The 20,017-nt window shown below is 43.5% G+C and overlaps 1 protein-coding gene across 4 annotated transcripts in view; it reads right to left on the bottom strand.

Annotated features, from left to right (window-relative positions):
- NOL4 (nucleolar protein 4) overlaps nucleotides 1–19,850 on the bottom strand; it is a 183,867-nt gene extending 164,017 nt beyond the window's left edge. For all 4 annotated transcript variants that reach the window (XM_042839931.1, XM_042839932.1, XM_042839933.1 and 1 more), the window contains exon 1: nucleotides 19,584–19,850. In XM_042839931.1, the coding sequence (XP_042695865.1) occupies nucleotides 19,584–19,850 (267 nt within the window). The remainder of the gene's footprint in view (nucleotides 1–19,583) is intronic.
- Nucleotides 19,851–20,017: the final 167 nt, after the last annotated feature.

Raw genomic sequence — 20,017 nt, 5'->3', positions numbered from 1 at the left:
GATGTTAAAAGACTGTGTAGACAATCCATGCTCTGTTCTTGCAAATAGCCTATTACAGTACTACATTCTGAGTGCTACAGTCTTTGAAAGGAAATGACACAGTAATTTCCCATCAAATCAAATCATTTCCAGCATAACTTTTCATTGGGGGTATTCTGCATGTATCCTGGCATTTGTTTTCTGGGGAGACATCAGGCACAGCTGCACGTCTGGTAAATATGTATGTTTGTTTTTATGTATGCGTGTGTGTGAAATTAAATTCAATTTGATTCAATAATATGTTACTGGCATGGCAGGCTGGCTAGCCTTTGCCTGAGAAAAACAAACAGACCCTTGAGGTAGCTGTCAGCAGCTGGTACAATGTGTTTGGGATGGGGTTTCATTCTCTATCTGGACTTTTATTCCATCTATCTATTTACTACCATTTCCAATCTTGTTCGGTCACTTTTAGCAGTAACCTCCCATCTGAAGGTACTTCACAACACGATGCTATCACTGCACTCTCTCCCAGGGTCAGCAACACACTTTCTCATCAGGCTTTTTGACAAACATACATTACGATTTCTGGTATAAGAAATATGTACATATATCTTCCTGAAATTCCCCCACATTTTGGCTGTTGAAGCAAAAAGTGTTACTTCATTTCATTTCCTCCTGATAAATTTTCTGCTCAAATGCTCCTTTTCCTCTTTTTGTTTTGTTTTGTTTGTTTGTTTGTTGTCTCCCTGTGTTTCCCCTTCTATGTCACGGCCATGCATTCTCCATTCAGTGTATCTGCCTCTGCTCTGCATATTCACTGAAATAAAGAAAACTGTTAAGATGGCACAGCATCCAGCCTAGCATCCTATTGTTTGCCTTCATCCTTTCCAGACCTCAGTGATATTGGTTTTGTGACCTCAGCTATATTGGGTTTGTGAGTTATTAGAGAGTAAGGAATCATTTTGTTCATCTCATCTCAGATGAAGTTATACTATGTATAACTTAACCTGCAACATTATGTGAATTAATCCTTTTGCACCACTGATGATTTAGATATTACAGCAATTTATTTGGTCCCACACAAGTCAAGCTATTAGAATTATGCAGCCCAAGAAGTGAAATATTCACGATGCTTTCACATTGGATCCTTCTGTCCCTTAGGTCCCAGGGTTGCAGCAGAAGAAATTCCCTCAGTTTGGATAAGATAGCACCTGCTGAGTACAGCCTTCAACAAGCTATTTACCACAGGGCTCTCATTTTCTAGAGCCTTTCAGGATGCAGCAGCATAGTCACACAACTTTTTCCATATAACGCTTTTACAATTTGATTTGTAAACCTCAGAACCTGAAACTTTGAGACTCTCCTACTATAAAGCTAATACTTATATAATTTGAGATACGTTCAGCATTCCTTCTATTTAATTAAATTTTAGTCTTTTGTTATTTTTATTTTCAGCACCTTCTGATTATTATTTTTTTCAAAGAGCTTTTATGTTAAGGCATTATGTTGAAAGGATTTGACTGAATTCATACCTTTCATTTTCTTATCTTTCACACTGATGGCCTTTGTTTTAAGAATAATTATTTAACCTGAATTTGGACCATTTAAAATCAATGAAACTGGTCTGAAAAGTATTGTGATTTAATAAATAAAAAATAAGTTGTTTAGTTCCCTATTTTCTAAATACACAAGACATAGAATCATAGAATCCTTGGAGTTAGAAGGGATCTCTGAGGGCCACTGAGTCCAATTTCCCTGCAATGAAAAGGAACACCACAGCTAGATCAGGTTGCACAGGGCAGGGCCTTGTTCAGTCCTGCCTTGAAAGTCTGCAGGGCATCAACTCCACTAGGACCTTCTGCAGACTTTTAAGTGAAAGTTCCCAAATAACAATTGCTGACCATTTACAGCTTACAAATCAACAGTATTGGTCTCTGTAACCACAGTAACCACTGGCATGTTATACACTCAACAGTCAAAAGTTGATAATAGCATACCTGGGGTCCTTGAGAGATTTTGGGAACTGAGAGGGAGTAACTGCTACAACTGACAGACTCTTCTATAGAGATGGGAGGATTACTAAATGATTTTTGTCTGATTTTTTAATACGAAAGTAGAATTTTCACACAAGCATTTGACTGTAGATGAGATGTTTCAAGAAAAAAAAATGACAAACACCATGGAACTCACAAAGAAATTGTAACCGTTGATAATACTCAATTTTAAGCTATTTTAACATCTATGCAGGAAGAGACAGCTTCCTGCTCTTTTGTACACTAACATCTTCAGGACACAAATACAGCTTTGTGGTTAGCTCTTCACAAAGGAATTCAATGTTATTTTCACAAGTGATGCTATTATTGGTCAGGTGTGTTACTATCCTATTAGGTGTCATCTGTCTACTGTTGAAGACAATGGGAGTTCCCCACTTTACGGGGATTTGATGGCGTATTCAAAGACACACAGTGCAGCATTAATTGAAGCCAATCAAAAATATATTTTGTATGTTACCACTAGAAGATAAACCTGGTTCTGGTGCCCAGGGCTATGCACATCTATCCTGACAGGGGCTGCCTCATCCAGCTGCATGGAGGAAGAGACTCACAGGTCTTTTTCAGAAGGGCAGATCTGACTTCATAGAATCTTAGAATTCACAGAATGGCTTGGGTTGAAAGGGACCTTAAAGATCATAGAGCTCCAACCCCCTGTAGCAAGTTAATATTTGTGTGTCAGAGAGCTGCCATCACATTTTCCCATCACAACCATGCTCAATGATTTTTATCATCCAGAACAGCCCATCCAGCACCCTGAGGGCCATAAGTTGAGTAGTATTGCTCCTCAGTGATCGGTGGATCTATGTACCATGCTATGTCCAAACGAGGACTACGAAGATCATTAAGGGTCTAGAAGGGAGGATGTATGAGCTCCCTGGGTTTGCTCAGCACAAAGCAGAAGAGCTGAAGGGAGGACTCATGGTGGCTGCAGCTCTTCACAGGGTGTGAAGGAGCACCGCTGAGCTCTGCTCCCTGTGACAGTGACAGGGCCCGAGGGAATGGCATGGAGCTGTGTCAGGGGAGGGGCAGGTGGGAGTTAGGGACAGGGTGTGCATCAGAGGGCGGTGGGCATGGAACAGGCTGCCCAGGGCAGAGGGCACGGCCCTGAGCTGTCAGAGTTCAAGGACAATGTTCACAGACACATGAATTGGATTTGAGTGGTACTGCATAGAGCAATGAGTTGGACTCAATGACGTTTGTGGGTCCCTTCCAATTCAGGATATTCTATAATTCTCAACACTATGTGTAGAATTTAGCTATGATCACACAGGGCTGGTAGGCAGGAGCAATCCTGAGCACTGGGTTCTGGCAAAAGCAGCAGCACGAGGTTTTTTCATTCTCTGCACCTCGACTCACACCAATCATGGCACATCAGCAAGCTTTGGTAACTGCATGTGGGGCTGCAACTACTGACATGGGGCAGCACATCACAGTGTGGAGAATTTCCTTGAGGAACATGGGGCTTATTTTCAGAAGCAAGGGTTTCCCAAGGCCAAACTGCTGGCTCTCGCTGCCTATGATGCCCACACACCACACGAACACAGCGCAAGCCTGCTGTGGGCACCCTGATGAATCAGCGAGCGTGCTGTCGCAGCACATCCCCACCAACATCCCGTTACTATGGGTGCACTAAGAGGGATCACCTCCTGCGCAGGCAGGGCCACTCTCCAAGAATATACATTCACGCTAATGTTTCCCCTCACCTTCCAATTTCAGTCACTCAGCTCCCGGCCGTGCACGACGACCGCCAGAGGCGCAGCACCCAGCATAGGCGGGAGGCCCCGCTGCGGACCCGGCGGGGGGAGCGGCCGGCCGGGAGGAGCTCTGCGGCGGCCGCACAGGTGCTGCCGCAGCCCGTCGCCATGGGAACGGCGGGGGGGGGAACGGCCGTGCCCGCTCCCCCTTTGCCGCGAGTGGGCGTGAGGGGCGGGTGTGCGCGTGTGTGTGTGTGCGTGTCCCGGAGGTATTGCGCTGTTACTATAGGAACCGGCGGGGGGAGGCGGTGGGGGCGCGGCCGCACCCTCTCCCTCTCCCCCTCCCCGTGCCCTCAATGCCAGCCCGGGCCTCGCATCCAGTCACGGGGTGGCGGAGGAGCCGCGCAGCCATGGGCCGGGGAGCGTGGAGCGGGGAGCTGCCTCGCCCCGGCCCCTCCGTGCCTGGCGGGGCGCCCGGCTGTGCCCGCGGCTCTGCGCATCCGCACGGGGGAAGAGGAAAAAATAATTTAACAAATAGTAATAATAATAACAATAATAATAATAATAAACAAACCTACAACAATTAAAAAAAAAAAAAAAGCTCAATGGTGGGTTGTTTACTGTACCATATGGCTGCAGGGGGAGGGGTGGGTGAAATGTCTGCCGGTTGCTGAACCGGTGCACTCATTATGTCCGATGGAGTCAGAGTCAGCTGTGCTGCGCCTCGTTTGGCCGGCGCCAAATCTCAAGGCATTCCCCCGTATTTCCCCCAGCACCTCGGCCACTGTGGGAGCACGTGGTTTCTCCTCCTCTCTGCCACCACTAGACAGGAGATGACAGGGCACGGCCTGCCCTGAGGCTCCAGAGCCTCCATTTTGAGCATCGATGTTTTCTGCGGGGCCTCACCAGGGGCTTCTCCCTAGTCTGTCTCTGTTAAAACCTGTGTGTGCCGTTTGTTTTGTGATGCGTGGCGTGTAGCTCACAGCCATACCTGATGTGCCAAAAAATATTCAAATGCTGCTGGTATTTTTCATGGTTTGGTTTGAGAAGAAAAGCTGGCCAATCTCAGGGCACCTCTGTGCATTGCGGATGTGTAAGAAGGTCTGAGATGGAACATTTTTGCCACCAAATGCCATGGAGAGTGGTCTCTCTTGACCAGGATCAGTGGATGTGCCTCAGAACGGCTTTCCTCACCATGATTCACATGAGAGGAGCTGCACCTCTGGATTATCGGAGAGATAAAATCCACAGGCAGCAGTGTCTCTGAATAGGCAACTGTACTGCTATCCACATTACCTTGTAAAATTGGAGTATTGATTTTTTAAAAGCATGGTTTGCTGCTTAGGAGACCGATCCCACTACTACTGCAGTCAGTGGAATTTTGATATTGACTTCAGCGGGAACAGTTTTTGCCACTAAAATGGTCTATTTCACATTATTATGGTAATGTCATTTACTAATTCTTAAAATCAGCCCTCTTGGCCTTGCACGTTTGAGAAGATTACAGTACAAATTATTTCAGCTCAACTCATTCACTGCGTTTCTGCTCATGTCATGTCTAAAGTTTTGTTTAGATAAATAAGATAGATAACTTATTGCTCCAGATGGCTGTGGGCGGATCGGGCCTAATAAGTTCTCCAGTTACATGTTTTTGAGGTTTGGTTTTTGTTGTGTTTTTGTTGGCTGTTGGTGGTGGTGATGGTAGTTTTTTAATTTTACAGAAGTCTACATTTAGAAACACATTTGTAGATCTCCTCTTGTGTGCAGTTTCGACTGCATTTGGTTGCTCACCAAAATAGCTTGCCTTCCAAAGAAAGATTAAAAATATTAAAATGCAGCCAGCACAGTGAGCGACTCAGTTCAGCTGATGTGACACAAATGTGCTGAGCCTACTGCCCATAGATAATATACATTTGAAGCTTGGCAACTGTTGTTGGGTTGGAATTCAAAATGAGATGCTGCAGGCCTCCAGGTCTGGAAATAAAGGCAACATAAGGAAAAAAACTAATCTCTCTCTATTAGTAAATAATAATCTGCAATAGCAAAGGCAGGTGATGAGGATCGAAGAAAATGTGCAGCTCTGCAGCCATCAAATAGATTTTGGGGCTGTTGTACAGCAGTGAACACATTCCCATTCAAATTGTGAGGTATGGTCAGCACCTACATTCAGGATTTGCTTATATGTAAAAGCTTTTGGTGTCTAGCAACATTCTGCATGGCTTCTTTCTGCTATATCATGCTGTGATACTCATTAAACAAAATGTTGACTAATAAGCTCTGATTTGGAATAAATACTGGGGAAGATACGTAGAATTTGTTCAAAATGCCTCTGAAATGAAATTTCAGTGAAAAATACAATAAAAAAGTAATCACGCTTTATCTTCCTCACATTTTCCAGGCAGTTTGAATTGTTAGATGATTAATATCTTACAGTCATTCTGTGTTTATTGGTGGCCGACAGGTATGCTTAGCTGCATAAATACTGATTTTGAAAAATCAATAGTTGTCTTATTACCAAACCAACAGGAAGCACCGTCCTTATTTTGCTTGGTTTATTTCATTAGCTTTATTATTGTTGTTCTGAAGTTTGTAGTATACATTTCCAGGCAAAGCTGACTTTTCCCAGCCTCCACCCCTCCCAAAGCTGACTTACTTTCCTTAGTATGAGCTCACAGGGAGCTATTAAGCGAAAGTTTGTTTATCCTCTATTTGCTTTAACACTTTACCCCATTTGTTCTCTCGTCTGGCTTTTCTTTCAGTGTTATTAGAAGCAGAGCTTCTCTAATGTAAATATAGTTCAAAGAACATGGAAAAGGGAAAGAGATCTGAATTCTCCCCACAGTGCATGTTTTAATGAAAAATCTGTAGAAATGGGAGAATATTTAAAACCAAGCAAACAAACTACTTCAACAGTGTGACTGAGGATAAGCGTGTGCGTTGTGCGTGTTTAGTGGGAAAGCAGAGAGGATGAGATATATGCTTTTAATGTACTGGATATGGGGAGTTTAAAGGACAGAGGTCAAGCTGATTTCTGCAGCAAGGAGCTGTTCATACAGTGCTCTGGCATTGCAGAAGCTCGTGCTGTACCAAGGAGTGGAGGCTGCTTGCTTACAGGAGTGTTTTACAACTGGTGTTGTCCTTGATGGAATTAAGCCTTTGTGTGGGATTTTATATGTTTCATAAACATATTTATACATTTGCTAAGCACTGTTCTATAGCATTGTAGTATCTTATGGCAAAGAAGGCTAGCAGTTACAGGTAAATTATCCTTTACAAATGGAAGAACTTTATTCAAAGATATCATACTGAGATCCCAGCCGTTGCCACCCAGCCTAACGATATGAACTGTGCAGAGCACTGAGTGCATCTGGTGGGTGCTGTCTGAGTGGCTATCGCTAAAGAACTGCACTGTGCCTTCAAAGCAGGGGCATCATCTTTGTGCCAGAAAAACCCCACACGCTTTCGGCTTGTCCTCAAGGGGATTTTATCCAGTACCATTTAGAATCATAGAATCCTTTAGAGTTGGAAGGGACCTCTGAGGACCATCTAGTCCAACGCCCCTGCAATGAACAGGGACACTGTAGCTAGAATAACAGAACTGGTCCTGGAGCTCTCAGATTTAAACAGCTTAATTCTTCCTAACAATCTAAAGCTACAGTTTTTCATCCCTTTTGTAGATCTGTTAGTTTACTTCATTTATTTCATCATTTCATTTTGAGTATTTTCACAGAACATTTCATACCAAGCATTGTTCCTCTGCCTGCTTTCAAATAGCAGCAAACACAATAAAGCAAATCTGTAAAAATGTTTGAAGTTTGTATATCTGAAAATTTTCCTGACAACATTGATTAAGGAACAAATTTTTAGAAAAAAAAAAGATAAAATTCAGGCGATAACCTGTGAACTTACTAATGTTCAAATGTAAATAGCAGAGAAGACAGTGTTATTATTAAAGAAACTCGACCTGCTTTCTCCTATTTAAAAATGCTTTTTTCTTTCTTTTTTTAGCTCAGGTTTTGAAAACAGCCCTTTTGGTTTGAATTCAAAATGTAGGATGCAATAGGAATATCCTTCTAAGAATAGTTTTAGCTCTACAGCTTCCTCAATATCCCATGTATCTCACCAAAACTGGTTTTAGAACTGATCTGAATAAAATAATGCTGCAATTTGTTATCTAGAAAAACAACTGAAAAGGGAGTAGTTTTATTTGAACCAGCTGTATTTAGTTCTAGAGCTCGCTTAATTTCCATTGACTTATTATTTGCTTCAGTAGAAATGTAACTCACCAAAAGCTTACCATATGCCAAACTTATATCTCAGTTACTCCAAAACAGTAGCAACAAGGCCTTTTACACTGGTAGAACAAAGTGGAGGATTTGTGTAGATTTTCTAGAAAAGCAATGTTGTTGTCCAATGAGTTTACAATATACATTTTTTGGAGAAATCCTGTTTTTTTGCAGATGCATCCCTGCAGAACTATTCTGTCTACTTGCAGGATAGTCCCAGATTCAGCCTGAAAGGAGTAAACTGGAATGGAGTCTGTCTGAACTGCAGGCTTTAGATGGATGCCTTGCGTTGGAATACCATATTCATTAAAATAGGGCTGAGCTGTTTGCTCACTCTGAACTAAATTCTTTAGTATTATGGCAACCACGGGTGTGGGGCTTCACTGGATTCTCAGAATAAATGATATTGAAAGATGTCATTAAAAATTTAAAAGGGAATACATGTAGATTAAGGGAAAAGAGAATGAGCTACATTCTTTATTTCTTTCCTTTGTCATTTCTTGAGAAGTGCGATGGGACGACTCCTCTAAATAGATATATGCCATTTGTGCTGCTCAGGCTGGTCAAAAGCAAAGTCATCCAGAAATTACATTTCTTTGAATGAATGATTTTTCTCTCATGCTTATAAATAATTCTCTAATAACCCTGTGTGTTCTTGTTTTTTCCTTTCTGCCCTAGTAGGAGTTTGGTAATAGTTGTAAAAAGAGCCAGCAAAAAATGCTTGTGCAAGTAGGCAAAAATGTGAAGGTGAAACCAGCATGTTTCTTTTCATCACAAGTAAATTGGAAAATGGAGATGGTTAATTGAAAACTTTCTGTATAAATCACTGTAATCTCATACACTGATCCACATAGGTCTGTACTGGAGCTCAGACATTTGTCAGTCTGCTTCCTTTTTCCAGACTACTAATAGCCCTACGTCAACAAGCCACAGAAACTGCCACTGTCAAGCTGACCAACAAACCATCCAGTCCCAGTCTCCAAGGGATTCGGTAAAAGATGTTTCAGAGCTCAGTAATTAACAAGTAAACAAATAAATCCTTTAACAAAATACAACACATCACACTGCATTGTGCACTAATGACCAAATTATTTTCCTCTGTTAGCCTCAACCAACATAAGAAAACATACCAAAATCTTGCTAATCCATTTATGGAACATGAAGCCAGAGCATGATGGTTAAGACTGCCAGCAATACCAAATTTCAGCACAAAGGATGTGGGAAGATGCTGGGTTTCCACCGCACCCTATGACTCTTTCCTCGTCTTGACTACATAGACTGGAGTGCTCTGTGGAAAACACAAAGAGAGCTACTGCCTGCCTCCAGGTGACACAGGTGGAGTGCCATCAGCATGTCAACACTTCCAAGGAAACAGAGAAGGAAGGACTGAAACGTCACCTTGTCCTATTCTGCTCCAGCCAGGATAGCTGAACTGATTTAAAGAATCCTTACAAGAGCCACAGAACTATCACTGTCTTGTAAACTCCTTGGAAGAGGCTTTTGCTGAATCAGTTAAAGTTTCTCCTAGGGATGCAATGCAGACTTTCATCCCCAACACTAAGGTTACGAAACAATGGCCTAACTTTGAATTTGCCTATTAACATAGTTGTCAAATGAGTCTCAGAGGATGGAATGGGATTAAAAAGGGCGCCTGCTGAATTTTCTTTCTGCTGTTCATCAGTCTTTACACCACACCATTTCACTCAATTTTTCTCTACCATTTTGCAGATCTCTTTTCCATTGTGCATTTTCTCTTAAATCTCATCTGTGGTATGGCCGATTCAAATGTGTTTCATTTGGAAGTGCCCCTTTTGTTTAATTACCTTAGATACTTTCCCTGGAACTTTCATATATCTTGGCCTTTTAGTGTTGAGGTAAATACACTAAATGTGTTACTAAAGGCAAGGGCGTATCATTTATTTAATGAGAAGAATAAGTTTTCCATATAATTCTCCATACTTTTCTAATGGTATACTTATTTATGATATGCGTGCATAGATTTGTTCAAAACTATTCCTAAATATTTCCCTTGAGATGTTATGATAAATCTGTACATTTTCAATGTGATTGAAAAGAGTGAAATCTTTTGTTCTTTTCAAAAAGCTAGTACCACAGTGCCATGAGATGTAAATTACCTGGCAATGGTCTGGGGGGAACTGCCTGCCATGATTTCTTCTTTTGTCCTTTGTTATGGTATTTCTATTCTCTTTCCTGACTCTTCCTTAACTTTCTTAATCAAATTAATTTCTATCTCCATTTGATGTTGAAACCTCTTTGTCTGGGTTCTATCAGTACTCTTAGTATCTATCTATGTGCATGTGTGCACACTGAACTACATTTGTACAGCTCTGTCACTTTCTAAAAAAGTTTTCCAACTTTTCACCACTTTAAGTTGTCATCACAGATTTTCAACCTAACTTTAGTAAAGCCAATAACAGACTGTTTTCATTTCAGCAGGAAGACAGAACCAAATTTTCACCTGAAAATTACCTCTGAATATGACAGATAAGAGGAATGTAATTAACCTTACAAAATCTAAACTAGTTGCATCAACCAGGTACGGTTAATATTGACACATAACAGCTCTGCTATTAATGATTTTCTTATTGATTGTTTTTCTAGTGTTGAAATATGGTTCAGGGGTCTGTTATTTCTACCACCTCTCTTTGTCTCTTTCCAATACATTTTGACTATCCTCCAGTATTATCACTGCATGTAGTGGCAAGTGATGTATTTTAATAATATTTTGGTTACTTCATTCTTGCGTTCTTCAGTGTTCAGTGCCCTGGTGATTTACTGCAATTTAATATATCAATTCACCATCACCTTTTTCTTTGTTCCTCTGTGTATGATAATTTTTCAGTTTCATCGTCTGAAAAATGTAAACCAAGAAAACGTATTTCCTCATTACCCATAACAGAGAAAATAAGCACAGTAAAATTAAGTTTTGTGAAACCTTTTTATCCTCTTTGATTGTCTTCCTTGTCTGCTAAAATCTCAGGCCATACTTTAGCTGTTCTTCTCTTGATGTACCAAATAGTTGTATAATTATTCATCTTCCGTTAGCTCAGGTTACTCATCATTCAGAAGTCTGATTTCTCATGTATCAATACAGTTCTGCTTTATCCTACAGATAGGTCACAATTTAATGGCAGCTCCGTCAGCTCTGGATCAGCCTTGAGCAAAAGTTCTGTACAAAATCCATTTGGCATATTGCTAGTAGTCCACATGTAAGCCCATAGGCGACAATGAGAACAATTCCAACACTTATTCATGTAAAACTTGTATGGTGAGCTAGAGCAATATGTTATTTAAGTACAAGTGGCCTCATCGCTTTTTTTTTTTTTTCTTTTTTGAAGTACGGTCAAAATATTAAAGTGTCCATCTGTCATTGTGTTAAAAACTCAGGAGTAAAAAAACTAACAGAAATTTCAGACACGCAGACCTTACTGGCAATGTAAAGACATATAACCTCTCATTTCCTAGTGGAACCTAATTACAACTTCTCACGTCAAAAAAGCGGAATGACTTTTGTCTTGAGCTCCAGTGGATCATTTAATAAAAACTGTCCTTCCAACCTGTTACAGAATACATATTTCTGGAAAAAAAAAAAAAAAAAAAAAAAAAAAAGTCTTTATTTGAGGTCAAGGCTTCCATAGATTAGATTTATTATGTAAAAAGTTCACTACCAATAACCTGTTAAATTGAGGAGTATCCACAAATACAAGTAAGTGGTTCAGATCCTACCATTCACTGTCAGCAACTGGCTTTAATCACGTAGTAACATGCATAGAGTGCATAGAGTAACTGTCAGGCTTTGAGGTTTGCAGTTATTGAATAAGCAGTTAGAAACCTGGACAACTGTTTATGCTTAAAGTTATAATCTCTGAGGAAGTCCATTGCATCCAGAAAAATGTCCAATGCTATAGCTTGTAGCAAGTCTTTCTAGTCTACCTAGGTACTTTATGTTCATAAGCCATTAAAAGTACCTTGCTGGTGGAAATGTGGGGCTGCGAGTTTCATCTGCTTAAGCAGAACAAAAAGGCAATTTAAGAAAGCTTCAGGAATCCCATTCATTGCTGCTGTAGGGCAGCAACTTCCATGCACCAGCTAGTATCATCCCTTGAGTTTTTTAAAGCCAAGGAGGCCTCTGATGGCTCTAAAATGACATATTCAAGATCAAACCATCTTTTATGTTCTGTGAAGTTCATTTTGAAACCTTGTTGATCAGGGTCACCTATGCAACAAAGAGTAAATGATTCCTGTACTTTGTGTTACATGGAAAGTTGCAGAATCTAATAGGGTCTTCCTGGAGATCCATGTTTCCTGGCATGCTATGTCATGATCTTTCTCCACACCAATCTCATTTATATCTCTGTTCAACATTTGCCCTGCTTGTTATCTTCCTTTGTTACCAGCAAGCTCTCAAGAGCTGTGTCATGTGTGCTGGGAAATACCAGGATCCAAATAGCTTCGTTTAGACCAAAAGCAAAGCTGATAGTTGCCTCCTTTGAACAGCAGACCAAAACTTAGGGTTTCACAACAGCCAATTTTTATATATTTCTGTAGTGTAAAATTAAATTTGAATTGTTAACTCAGGCACTGTCCAGCATGGGCCTTCTTCCCTGCTCATGGGGAGTGCTCTCTCTACATGAATTGCATCTCCTTCCTGTCTAGAGCACTGAACAAGAACAATGGTGAACACCCCAAAAATTAGGTATTTTGTTTTCAAATTATCACCATTTAAAAATTAGACAAATTACCAATTGGTTGTACTGGTACGTATCTCCTCATTCCAGGTATGACTTACTAGCAAATGCCTTCTTACATTTCTTACTGATCTTATAGCTGTGTAGCTACAGAAACAACACCTTGCTACCTCGTATTTACTAGTATTACAGAAGGAGCACTTTAAATGATTCCTCCTTCAAAAACTGACTCTCTTTGGCTCTTTGGAAAATTCTAGCTCAACGTTTTTACTACAAAATCTCAAATCCTCCTCTTCCATTACCTCTGTCACACACACACGTGGAAATAGCATCTTACATATGGCCTCTAACATTTTTCAGTTTCAGGACAGAGTTATTCTCTTAATTCAGGAAACACTGAGCTGAATGCCTACATCAAGAGTTGCCAAGTATAAACCGGTTTTGTTCCATCTGCTAGGACCATTTTCCAGCACTACCCGTCTGATTCACCAGCCTCCCTCCTCACAGAGCCCGTAGGGAGGCCTGAGAATGGCAGGATGGAAGGCATGGGTAACTGAGGAGCTCTGGAGACCTGAACAGGGAAAGTGTGGCTGTCAGGAAAATGAGACGGATGCGGCAGGGCTTGAATACGGCTGCTGAGCCCAGAAAGTGCATTTAATAGGACTGTAAACTACTGTGGAAACGTACCCTGGGATAAATCACAACTCACTCGCAGCGTCACCTTTCAGTGGCACTAACTCCCGGTATGTGTTAGCAGTTCAGTAGACTGCAGAGCTACCAATACATGTTTGATGAGCCCTTTTCTTTCTTTTTGATACTGATAGCTAAAATACCAGAGAGAAATTCAGCAAAGCAAATCTGTATTTTCAGATTGCTATAAAATTCCCCCAAATGCTAAGCACATTTTAGAACAGAAGATAACTTAAAGCACCATATTTTGACATATAGCTATTCTATACTGTGGTCTGTTTCTGATACAATATCATTCATAAGAAAACTAATTTATGTAAAATCAAATGAACCGTAAACTCATGTGCCCATCACTGTCCCTCATCACCAACTGAGCACGAGGTGGGCTGGGATACACCCTGCTCCACAGACCTGACTGGCCTATAATTTGTAAGCCCTAAATCCTGTAATCAGATTCAGTAGCACAGCCCTGTGTGTGTTGGGCCTCACTGTTCTGCTCATGACAGTCCAGGAGGTGCCAGGTCCCGCTGGACAAAATGTGGTTTCTGAATGAAAGGCCATTCTATATGGCCTATTACTGGAAAATAATAAAAGAAGACACAGGAAAAAATGTACATTAAGCATGGGATTTTGTTGAAGTCTGTGGAATCATTCCAAAGTAAAAATGGCATAAAAACAATCTGGACCTGGCATTTGAGGTTATATTCTACTAGTTTACTAATACACTGTGTGTTCTGTGTCAGAATTGTATCTCAATCATTTTAGACCATTCTATTTTGAAGATAAGTTCTGCTTAGAACCTGGTTGGGCCATTATTTTGTAACTTATCTGTGCATCAATACTGACCTTAGGACTCATACTTATGTCTATGGAAGATGCAAAACAAGAGAAAGAGAAGTTACTTTTTTTTTTTTTTTTCCAGTAGCAGATCAATGTATAATTCTAGGTAGAGAACTATGCAGAAAACATTAAAAAAAAAAAAAAAAAAAAAAAAAAAAATTAACCATAAAAAAAAAAAATAACCATAAAAGTCATGTATACAGTTTGGTAAGATGCTATACTAGTAGTATTAATTCCACACATCCTTATGTTTGGGAGCACCACCCATTAAAATCTGATAGCAATATCTGCCAGGCATTTGGCATATTTGTTGGCTCAGCACGTGCATGCAGTGTGCCTGAGCCAGGCATCATCTCACTGTTCTCATAAAGCACAACCTGGGCCTAATGAAAGAAAATACAGGATGATAATAGCAGCAATCAGAAAAGTAGCAAAGCAAGATGTTCGCCAAGTTGCAGATACAAATGCTGCACTGTGTGCTGTCCCACTCTAGACCTAAAATGGCTGTTTTGCAGGGGCTGTTGTTGCTTGGTGACCAACAGTGCATCTCCTAGGCCACAGAGGGATGTGAACATTCAAAAATTGATCTGTTCCTGTTGCTTTTGAGGAGTCCAAATGTGAAAATAGATGAAGCCAACACATAATCAACCATCCATTCTCTTTGCTGGCGTGCTTAAACTTGGTATTTAAGGCGGGCCTGTGATTCGGAGCTTCTTCCCAACCAGAGGAGGAAACAGCAGAATAAATCCTAGCCTGCTCATGTCCGCAGAATATGTAAGTACACCAAGCCCAGCTACTGTGAGGCTACAAGATACCCTTGCTTCAATTAAGCCTGTGTTGTACATCCAGCCTGTTCCGGTGCAACCTCCCAGTTGCTATCAGGCTCTCTTTCTTTCATTAGAATCAAGTAGTTAATTAGCCCCAGCCTGTCCTCTCTCCTTCTCTCTTTCCCTTTAACGCAGCAGTAATGATGTCTAATTACCAGCAGCAGTGGATTACAGCACCATCAGGAGCAAATCTCTCTGGCTGACAGCAAAGCTGAGCAGCAAATCTTAAAGCTTCAAGGAGAGAATAATTCCTAGCAAAGTATTTCAATATTATTTTCTTGTTTTTGACCAGCTTGTGACTTTAGAGTCCAACTCGTAATTTCATCCATCCTGTTATTGCAGGGGGAGTGCTTGTGCTGCCAGTAGTGATTAATATTAAATTGAAATTGCTTTTACCTATGGTGAGATCAAGTGATGCACAGAAGAGGGAGAGGATGAGGGAGGGAGTCACAGTTTGGGGATCTGTTTCCGTTTGCGGCTCTCTCTGAACAAACACAACTGTACACAATAAAATAGGTATGAAAAAAATAACAGTAGGGATGTCTCTAAATTATTGTAAATTGATAAACTCTTAAATAATTCGTAAGAGTCAAAGGAAAGAGAGAATGGGCTTTAAAGGCTTACCAATAATTACTGTCCAGTGAAAACTCCATTTTTCCTCCTGTACATGTCATTTCTGGCTGGGTGAAATCCCACCCTGTGCACACCGATGGAAGACATACCAGTGGGACAGGGGCTGCAGCCCTGCTCTGGGCACAGCCAGCACCTCACACAAAGATCTGCTACACCACAGGTCTGCATAAACACCTCCTCTGTCTTGTGTGGGTGGACACTAACACTGGTTCCATGGTTTTAGGAGGCATTTATTTCTCAGAGCTGTCTGTTGTGTAAGAGTGCTGAGTGTGGTCTCTTATGTTGGACAATGGATTAGTCCTGGATAGCAGAAGAAAGGAGGATTTTTTTTCCTAAATGCAAGTCCTTTTCTATAAGGGTTTGTATGTCCTTGTTTAATTAACATGCAAATATTCTGAAATTCCTAAAGGATATGTCATGCTAACTTTCCTTCCTTGCTTTTATTATGATGCCTGCTTGGTTACTTAACTATTCCAACTATATTTGAAAAGTCATGGCAGCCAGCTGGAGTCCCTGGTGCCTGGAAATAAAGCAATATCAATTTCATTTTTAAGAAGGGTAGAAAGGATGAGCCTGGAAACTACTGACCTGTCAGCCTCACCTCAGTGCCATGGAAGATCATGGAGCAGATCCTCCTGGAAGCTCTGCTAAGGCACATGGAAGAGAGGGAGGTGATACGGATAACCAGCATGGCTTCACCAAGGGCAGGCACTCCCTGACCAACCCTGTTGCTTTTTATGATAGTGTAACTCCATCAATGGAGAAGGGAAAAGCTACTGATGTCATCTATCTGGACTTCAGAAAGGCCTCTGACACATCTTTAACATCTTTCTCTCTGGATTGGAAAGATACGGATATGATGTGTGGACTGTTTGATGAACGAGGAACTGGTTGTGAGATCATACCTGTAGAGTGGTGGTCAATGGCTCAATGTCTAGAAGGGGACTGGGGACAAATGTTGTCCCTCAGGGATCAGTACTGCGTCTCATGCTCTTTAATATCTTCATCAGTTATGTTGACAGTGGGATCAAGTGCACCCTCAGCAAGTTTGCAGATGATGCCAACCGTGAAGTGTGTTCAACATGCCTATGGGATGGGATGCCATCCAGAGAGACCTAGACAGGCTTGAGATGTGGGCCCAAGTGAATATCATCAGACTCAACAAATACAAGTGTAAGGTTTTGCACCTGGGTTGTAGCAACCCCCAGTATCAGTACAAGCTGATGGAGCACAGCCCTGCCAAAAAGGACTTGGGAGTACTGGTAGGTGGGAAGCTGGAAATGAGCCAACAGTGTGCCCTCACAGCACAGAAAGACAACCGTATCCTGGGCCACATCAAAAAGGAAAGGCTCAGTGGCCTGGGTCTGTTCAGCCATGAGAAAAGAAGACAGAGAGGGCATCTGATCAATGTCTATAAAAAGAAGCATGGCCAGCAGGGTGAGGGAGATGATCCTGCCTCTCTACTCTGTGCTGGTAAGGCCTCTTCTGGAGTACTGCATCCAGATATGGAGTCTGCCATACAGGAGGATCTTTGGAGCTCATCTAGAGGAGAGCCACACAAATAATCCAAGGGTTGGAGAACCTCCCCTATGAGGACAGGCTGGGGCTGTTCAGCCTGGAGAAGAGAAGGCTCCGGGGAGACTTGAGAGCAGCCTTTCAGTATCTAAAGGGAGGCAATAAGAAGGAAGGGGACAGACTCTTTAGCAGGGTCTGTGGTGATAGGACAAGCGGAAATGGTTTCAAACTAAAACAGGAGAGATTTAGATTGCATATAAGGAAGACATTTTTTACAATAAGGATAATGAGGCACTAGGTCTGCCAGAGAGGTTGTGGATGCCCCATTCCTGAGGACAGCCAAGGAAGGCTGAAACAGGCTCTAAGCAACCTGATCGAGCTGTATGTGTCCCTGTTTATTGGAGGGGAGTTGGACTACGTGACCTTTAAGGGGCCCTTCCAACTCAAAAAGATTCTGTGATTCTGAGGTAGTTATTTCCATACAAGTATCAGTACGCATATATGCATTTATAGGGATATGCACCAATGTTGAGGGTGTGATCCTCCAAATGAACAAAGGTGAGCCCTCTTAGTAAGAGGTGCTCAACCTCTTACTAAGATAGCTGAAGGGAAAAAAGAAAAAGAAAAAAAAAGAGAGAATTTGACCTGCAAATAAAATAGAAGAAGGGATGCGAGATGGGTGCTCCATGCTCCCATGGACAGGCAAAAGTGAGAGAAAATATACAAGCTGATCATCTGAATCTTGTGTGTCAGAAGCCTAGGTAAGCCCTTCATTTTTACACTCTGAGTTGTAGAATGTAGGATAGCCTTTTTGTTTAGTAGGGCAGTCAGTACAATTTTACTCTCAAAAATATGACTGCTTATATCTTTGAACTCTCTGTGGTAAAGAATGGTCTTAGGAATAAAAGATCTTGCTTGCTGACTCTCCAAAATCGTTATTACTGTTAAGCAGAAGAGATATTAAAAAATAGCAACCTAAATTGAGACTTCGGATGTAGACAACTTTTCATTCTGCTTGTTGTCAAATTTCATTGCAAATTACATTTTGTCTGTGGCACCTGCTGGGGGGTGAGGTTAGCAGCCAATCCTCCGGCAGACCAAAGGGGATGGCCCAGCGCCCGGCTCCATAGGCACGCCTAGAACGCGGCAGCGCACAGAAGCCACCGAGAGGGATCAGACTCCCTCCGGTGCTTCCCCTTCTCTTTCAATCTTCGTATTTATGAACTCCCGACGACGAATCTCCCACCTCGGCCTCCCCGCAGCCAGCGGGCGATGCTGCCAAGGGATGCCCGGGCTCCTTCCCTCCCCGGCAGCTACGTCACGGCCAGACCCAGAACGCTTCCACGGAGCCCCGTTGGCCGCGCCGCCCACCGCCGCCGGGCTGCCACCGAACCGGCGAACGAACGGCGCTCGGCCACGCCGGTGCCCGGGCAGGGATATTTTTAATTGCCGGGTTTCCTTTCGCAGCCGCCCCCCCCCTCCGCCCTCCGCCCCGCACATAGACAAAAGAAGCTTAGCTTGCGTGACCCGGAGTGTAAGAAGTCAGAATAACGAGCCGTTAAGAGAGTTCAATAGGCAAAACCTACTTGTAGCCAACCGTTCCCATCTTCTTACATAGGAAAATCTGTAGCTGCTGCCACCAGCCAACATAATAGCTCTCCCGCTGTCAGCCCCGCGCCCCGCTCTGCGGCCCCGCATCCCGCCGGGGGCTGGCAGCGGCCGAGCGCAGGCTGTGTGGCTGCGAGCATCGCGCAATCCCGACCAGAGCACCGAGAGACACCATTTGGTCATGCGGAACCCCATCTCCCTTTGTTGAGCATCCTCTCCCCGCCGCGGCTCCTAGCACCGTAGGCGGCCAGGCGCACGCTCCTGCTGCTCGCCGTTCCGAGGGCTGCGGTCTAACAATAAATTAAAAAAAAAAAAAAAAAAAAAACGACCCCCCCTCTCCTTCCCTCCCCCCTCGCCGCTACAGACATCCCGGGGAAAGCCCCGGCCGAGCCGTGCACGGCGCCTGCCCCGCGCATCGGTGGTGCCCGAGGCCGGGCACAATGGCCGGGCGGGCGGCGGGACAATGGCCCTCCCCGAACCACCGCCGCTCCGCTCCGCAGCGGCCGGGGGGGACGGGGGGCGACGGCGGCGACGAGAGCGGCTGCGGGGACCGGCGGGTGTGTTCCGCGCGTGATCGCTCGCTCGGGCCCACAAAGAGCGCGGCGGTGGGGATGTGACAGGCGGGCGCGACATGGTGATGATGACTCGGGGGAGAGGGAGGAAGGAGCCAACTGTGGCTGCGGCTCCCCCCGCTCCCGGAGCGGGCTGCGGCGGCCGACATAGAACAAGAAGACGATTCTCTACTAACCGTGGTTTTGACTGGCACGTACAGCACTTGCTTCCCTCCTCCAGCACCACCACTGACCTCGTCCGAGTCGCCGAGCTGGAAGCCTTTAGATTTGACCCAGAATTTGAATTTGGCGTTATCCGTGGAGCTCGACTCGGAGCCGTTCAGCAGCTGGACGATCCGCTCGTATTTTTTACGGGTCACCGTCTTGGTTTTGCCCGAGTCCCCGTAAGTCCGGAGGCACCAGTCCTGGAACTGCCGGTACATGTCCCGGTCGCCGCTCTCCATCGTCCCCCCGGCACCGCGCGCACGCGGCACCCCCGAGCCGAGCCGGGCCGGGCCGAGCCGGGCCGGGGCCGCCCGGGTCACTCGGCACCTGTTCGCCCGGCGCTCATGGGGCGCCGGCACAGCCCCGGCGCAGGCAGGCGGCCCCCGGCGGGGCTTTTTTGTTGTGG

This window comes from Centrocercus urophasianus, unplaced genomic scaffold (genome assembly GCF_019232065.1).
Source record: "Centrocercus urophasianus isolate 14NV4802_14NV808 unplaced genomic scaffold, USGS_Curo_1.0 seq_11, whole genome shotgun sequence".
NCBI lineage: Eukaryota > Metazoa > Chordata > Aves > Galliformes > Phasianidae > Centrocercus > Centrocercus urophasianus.
The sequence above is the reverse complement of the archived record's forward strand: the minus strand, read 5'-3'. Positions and strand labels throughout refer to the sequence as shown.